We start from the raw sequence: 6,745 nt of genomic DNA on the forward strand, positions 1-6,745 counted from the left end.
TCTGCGTAAGGGTTCAGCCGCAACTCAAGTGCAGTTTTTGCAACCTGCTTGCTTTTTCTTGAGTGGTGAGCCACTGGTTTCCCTCTGAGAGCTGCATTACAGCGTGTGACATTTAGCAACACCTGAAGGCGTCTGCCTTTTTGTTGTACGCATTTAAACAACACATTAAAGCCCCAAATGCTCCTCGAGGAACCTGTCACACTTCCCAGGTAAAGCAGATGAATAAACAAAAGCGCCGCTGTGAGTGCCCCCCCCCCCCATTTCTTTGTGTGATTTGCTGTTGCCTTGAGTTAGATCCTGATCTCTTTGTAGACCCTCTCCCAACCGGCGTTGACCTTCCGCTCCGACGTGTAAAGAGCGCCACGAGATCAGAAAAAGGCGGGAGGAGGGATGGAGGGAGGGAGGGAGCAGGCTGCGAAAATAAAGGCATCACCACCGCGAGCAGCCGAGAGACTTCCATCCACTTCACTCCACACACTTCCCCCCCCTCCCTCCCCACCCCCGTCTTCTCTGTGCAGCTTCATCTCCGCGTTCAGCCGAGGCGCGGGGAGAGAGGGAGAGAGGGAGAGAGAGAGGGAGAGAGAGAGAGCGAGGGAGAGATACCTTGTTGGCGGCACAAAGGAGCGGCTCTGTAATAAAAACAGCTGTCTCTGGTGGTCTCGGTGTAATTGGGATTGTTAACGTGGAGAGCTCCTGAGGGAGGCTGAGAAGAGGCTGTCTTTGTGTTAAAGCACACAGACACCTTCTGCAGCACTCCTTGATTCGAGGGGGGAGTGGGGAGGGGGAGGGGGAGGAGGAGGAGTGGGGGGCGGGGGGGGGCTGGGAAAAGAAAAAGCAAACAAGTCACCTGAGTTATATCAAGCCTTGCCTGCGAGTGCTCTCTCTATTTTACTTGGGCTTCACTTTTCTTTTTAGCCGGTGCCGATTTATTTGTATGTGTTAAAGCCCCTTGAAGAGAGATACCCACTGAGGGGTTTGTGTTTTTGAAAGGCGAGGTGTGACTGCAACTTCCAGCGCCGGGAACAAATCTTTGCACGATAGCAACAGTGCCTTCAATAACTGGATTGAGAGTGATGACGCAGGGTTGAGGCCAAAAATATTTAAACTGGAAGGGACAGCAAAACCAGCACGATCTGAGGACTATGGGATGTTTCTCGCTTGGAGGCCTTTTTTCCACAATAAAACCTTGCCATGCGTTATATTTATCAATATATTTTTTCAGGGGGGGGAATGCATATACTCTGCAATCACGGGCCATATAAACAGAACCATTTTGATATTGTAAAATAATAAGACATCAATTAAAACTATATTGAAACCACTTCAATATTAGCAATTAATGCCTGTGATTTTTTCCGGAAACATCCATGATTGCCACCTAATTGTGTTCCTGTTTGCCATGGCAGACCCTTCAAAGGTGAGTCTGTTGCACTCTGACAAACTGTCCTCCTTCAAACAGGGAGATAGCTGTTGGCACAGAAAGTAAAAGCTTTGTTAACACACTCAGGAAAGTGTTGAAAATGTACTTCAAAGTCAATTGCTTATGAGCTGCTCCGGCTGATTTATTTGACTTAAGATGTACTTTTTTTTCGTGTGTGTGTTTCATTGTGGATGAAAATTTCATACACCCATTTAGAGGTGGTGAAATATAAATGATTTCTTTTAAAGTTTAATCATAAATCAGTCTGTCGCTAGATGTGAGCAGACACTGATTGCTCCTTGATGTCTCCTGAGCCATGATCTCTGTCACCTGGTGGCTCACTCGGCGCCTGCTGTCCCGCCGGGGAGGCACAACATATTTCTGCAGCCGGGATCTCTCTCTCTCTCTCTCTCTCTCTCCCTCTCTCTCCCTCGCAACGTTAAACTGCGAGACCAGACAGGGCTCCTTTCCACAGCCGCGGGGACGTGCACCCTGACGTATTTGAGGAGCGCGCGTCTACCGGTACGTTCCCGCTGTATAACGTCGGTGTGAGCCTCGGATTAAAAAATAATAAATAAATAATAAAAACCTTCCACGGTGATGTAGGGCGGCACGCAGGGCTGCGGCCACGCACGCACGCACGCACGCACGCACGCACGGGGCGAGGCGACGCGTGGTCGGGATAGCGCCATACTTAATAATCTCCGGTGAAACAAAGGGGCGATGTGATGTGGGAGTCCTTAACGTCAGCGAGTTATATTATTAACACTTGCGAGGTGATAAAGGGGTCATGCCTGATGTCTGTCATTGGTCACTGCTACAAGATGTCCCACCTTCGTGTGTGTGCGTGTGCGTCAGTGTGCGCGTGCAGGTCCGTTATGTGGCGAGAGTATTTTTTTTTTTTTTAAACATTTTATCATTAGAACCACACAGAAAAGAGAAATCCAAGAACCATGGTTTCTATAAGAATAATCTCTTTGAGGGAATTACGTCGTTACAATTATTTCCCCCTATAGACGTGACCGTAAACACATTAGACACCCCCTTGTTAATTACAAAGTGATGACATGTTTTAATTACATTAAGACGTGATATGCCTTAATTAGAGAAGAGAGAAGATAATAGCCTGCCACGACAAGAATGTATATTTGCAATTAAAAAGTAGGATCTTTTCAAAATAAATTTTCGTCGTTCGTCGCTAAAATAGTTATGCTGTTCGCAAACAATGCAAAACAGGTTATCATTTCCTTACAACGTTGGTTTAATTATTTCTGGCATTTTAAACAAGTTTTTACGAGATAAATAAAATGGTCGTAACCACAAAGGAGAAGAAAATGTAGGAATTAGGATGAAAGCTCAGCTTTAGGCCAAGCTACAATTTGTATACCAATAAAAATATGCGCGCAATTGTCATGGCTTTTTTCTAAAGCGTTTTTTTTTTGCCGTGTTATAATAAAATCTGATAAATTTGACATAACGTTTGTAACTGCAGATATGCTCTGTACGCAGGAGGTGTGGAGCTCTCCGTGGTATTCTTCGGCAGCGCATTTGTCTATCTGGCACCAAGTTGAAATCATTTTCCAATATTCAACGCTAAAACAGTTTCGGTTGCAGTAAAATCGGAATTTAAAAAAAAAAGAGTCATAGGTTAAAGTCTATACCTGCTGCTATAACGAGGTGTTGTTGATAAGAAGTATTCGTTTGAAAGAAATGCCTTGTCGCGGACTGCCCATGCGCAGACTCCCCAGCGGCGGCCGCGGTGTGGCTAATGAAGAATAATAAATCATGAAAGGGTTCTTCAGGTACAGCGGAAAAGATTGTGTGTGTGTATGTGTGTGTGTGTGTGTGTGTGTGTGTGTGTGAAAGAGAGAGAGAGAGACAGGGAGCTGTTGAGAAAGCGAGAGGAGGTGTGTGCGTGTGAGAGAATAGAGGGAGGGGGGGAGGGAGGGAGGCTGAGAGAGAGAGAGAGAGAGAGAAAGAGAGAGTGAGGCGGAGAGAGACTCAGTCTGCCCTTCGCCTCGGAGCTGAGGCAGTTTGGGTCCCCGCAGCATTCAACGTAGTCGAAGAGGTAGAGCACAGAGTGTCACCGCACACTACTTACGGTCATTTTCAAGACGGAAACTTTTCCGACCAACAAAAACAAAAACAAAAAACGAGCAGGTCAACGAAGCGGGAAGCGTTTTTGAACTTGAAGGGTTTTGGAAATCCTAGGAGACGGAAAGAAACTTTTCCTTTTTTTCCCCTTCTTCCTCTGGTCGTCGTCTAGGAGGAGATCCGCCACCAACAACAAAACAATCCGAGTATATAACACAAGGTGGAGACGGCTGCAGCAGAAAACGACAGGTTGTTTTGTTTCTTTCTTTCTTTCTTTTTTTTTTTTTTTTTTTTTTTGAACAATCGTGCCACAAGTCCGCAGCCGGGAGGTGGGGTGGGGGGGGGGGGCAAACTAGGTCTCTGGTGCGCGCTGTTGCATGGCTTGTCGGTGCCTGCGTCGCCTCAATCGCCCGAAAGACGCGCCACCTCCGCTACAGTATCAATAAATAGATGTGAAAACTTCAGTGTTTTTTTTGTTTTTTTTTGGACGCCCGCCCTTCAGCCTGCACTTTTATTCGCCGGCGACTCGAGATTTCCCCCCCCCCTTTCGAAGCGATTTGGCTTCAACTCTCTCCGACCGAGGAGGCGGGGTCTTAACTTATTAAAAGGAACTTGCCGAGGCTTCGGACGCCCGCAAATATGATGATGATGTCTCTGAACAGCAAGCAGCCGTTTGCTATGGCTCACGCCAGCTTGCCCGAGCCCAAGTATTCGTTGCATTCCTCGTCCTCCAATTCCAATGCGCCGTCGTCCTCCTGCTCGTCCTCCCGACACAGCAACAGCATCATCAGCAGCAGCGGCGGCAGCAGCTCGGAGGCGATGCGCAGAGCCTGTCTCCCAACCCCACCGGTACGTATTCTGCATAATCACTGCTTAAAGGCACATTTTGACAGCCCACTTTTTTTTTTTTTTTCGCTTGATGTTTTTTTCATGTCTGCACAGCAAATCACCCAACACCTCCATATTTTCTCTCTCTCTCTCTCTCTCTCTCCTCTGCTCAACTTATGTATTCATTCGGCTTTGCCTTGCGTATTAATTTTTATGACCTGGGATGTTGCATGTGTCTTGTTTTGTGTGCCCCCCTTTTTTTTTTGGATTCCTTTTTTTTCACATTCTGGAAATGTTTTAAACCGAGGAGTGGAGGGAGAATTCCCTGCTGACAGCTATGTGTGCATTCTATTTGCAATTGCAGAGCAATATATTCGGAGGCTTGGATGAGAGTTTGTTGGCCCGGGCTGAAGCTCTAGCGGCGGTGGATATAGTCTCGCAGACCAAGAGCCACCACCACCCTCCACATCACAGTCCCTTCAAGCCGGACGCGACCTACCACACCATGAACACTCTCCCCTGCACCTCGTCTTCCTCCTCCTCCTCCGCGGTGCCTATTTCCCATCCGTCCGCTCTGTCCGGCCACCACCACCACCACCACCATCACCACCACCACCAGCCTCACCAGGCACTGGAGGGGGACCTGCTGGACCACATCACCCCGGGACTGGCACTAGGAGCCATGGCGGGGCCGGATGGCTCGGTGGTTTCCACGGCCGCGCACCCTGCCCACATGGCGGGGATGAACCACATGCACCAGGCGGCCATCAACATGGCTCATGCCCACGGGCTACAGCAGCACATGGGCATGAGCGACGTGGACGCGGATCCGAGGGACTTGGAAGCCTTCGCGGAGAGGTTTAAGCAAAGACGGATCAAACTCGGGGTTACCCAGGCGGATGTAGGGTCAGCTTTAGCCAGCCTGAAGATTCCCGGGGTGGGCTCCCTCAGCCAGAGCACCATCTGCCGTTTCGAGTCCCTCACGCTCTCTCACAACAACATGATCGCTTTGAAGCCCATCCTGCAAGCGTGGCTCGAAGAAGCCGAGAAATCGCACAGGGAGAAACTTAATAAGCCCGAGTTGTTCAACGGCGCGGAGAAGAAGCGGAAGCGCACGTCGATAGCGGCGCCGGAGAAGAGGTCGCTGGAGGCCTATTTCGCTATTCAGCCGCGTCCCTCCTCGGAGAAGATCGCAGCGATCGCAGAGAAGCTGGACCTGAAGAAGAACGTGGTGCGGGTCTGGTTTTGCAACCAGCGGCAGAAACAGAAACGAATGAAGTACTCAGCATGCGTCTAAAAATCGCTTCAAACCACCAGCCGCAACAACAACAACAACAACAACAAAAAAGACTTGGAACTGTTTGGAGACGATGTGTATCATATTTCCTATCTCACAGCTTTTTTTTGTCTCCAATCGTCGATGACTTTGTGCTTTGAACTTTGAAAGAAAATCCTTAAAATTGAACAATGACAGAAAAAAAAGCTCGACCCCCCCCCCCGCCTCGCCTCCCCCCACACACCTCCCTCCCTCCCTCCCTCCCCCCCCCCCCCCTAGCCCCAAGAGTCACGTCTTTTACTCGCTGAGAGGGGAGACGTGGAGTAAAGCACCGTTTGACAGAGCAAGTAAGACCACCGTTTCCACACTTTTACTACGCTTCACCTTTCTAATTGTCAGCGCTGTGCGACTTTTCGGGACCCTCTCGTGCTTTCGTTTTGATTCACGTTTCATTTTGAAGTGAGGAGCGTGGTTTTTCCTTTAGCAGAACTACCCACGATGAAAAACAACGCTGTCGTTTACACGCAGCGGGGCCAGTTTTAACTCGAAGCACTTGGTTGGTGACTATTGTTGTTTATATCTTTGGCTTATAGGATAAGCTACGTTTCCCCCCCCCCCTCTGAGTTCATGGCGATGCAGTCTGACATTTAATTCAGGGTCCACGGAGGGGATTACGCGGATAACACTGCTTGGTGTTGAAAGCTGATATTCGATTACTGCCAAATAACCCCTTTGTAAATGAATAATTTATTTGTCACACACTTAATTTTGTGTCTAAATGTGTAATTAATTCCACTTATTTTGTTACCATGTGTGATCAAGGTTAGGGATCTATTTTCAAGATACCCGGGTTTTGGATGAGCATATAGGGTTGTTTATTATGAGGCCTCACTATTTGGATTTATCGAAATAGTGGCTCACGTGGAAGGACTTCACACTATCCACGCTATTAAAAAAATATGATTCCTCGCCGGCTGCAATAAGTTTACAATCCAGCGTGGGCCGGCATCTTATGAACTATTTATTGAGTGAGGTCATGTTTACTTCATTATATATTTATTGGGATTCCCCCCACCCTCCTCTTTTTGCTTGAGAAAATCAAATTCTAACAGCAAGTTAAGCGTGTT

General features: G+C 48.1%; 1 protein-coding gene across 1 annotated transcript; it reads left to right on the forward strand.

Annotated features, from left to right (window-relative positions):
- Positions 1-1,835: 1,835 nt before the first annotated feature.
- pou4f2 (POU class 4 homeobox 2) lies at positions 1,836-5,852 on the forward strand. Its single transcript, XM_037473187.2, has 2 exons — positions 1,836-4,363; positions 4,707-5,852. Exons 1-2 carry the CDS (start codon positions 4,154-4,156, stop codon positions 5,637-5,639), a joined length of 1,143 nt encoding a protein of 380 aa, XP_037329084.1. The 5' UTR covers positions 1,836-4,153; the 3' UTR covers positions 5,640-5,852.
- Positions 5,853-6,745: the final 893 nt, after the last annotated feature.

The sequence above is a fragment of the Pungitius pungitius genome, chromosome 9 (assembly GCF_949316345.1).
Source record: "Pungitius pungitius chromosome 9, fPunPun2.1, whole genome shotgun sequence".
Classification (NCBI taxonomy): domain Eukaryota; kingdom Metazoa; phylum Chordata; class Actinopteri; order Perciformes; family Gasterosteidae; genus Pungitius; species Pungitius pungitius.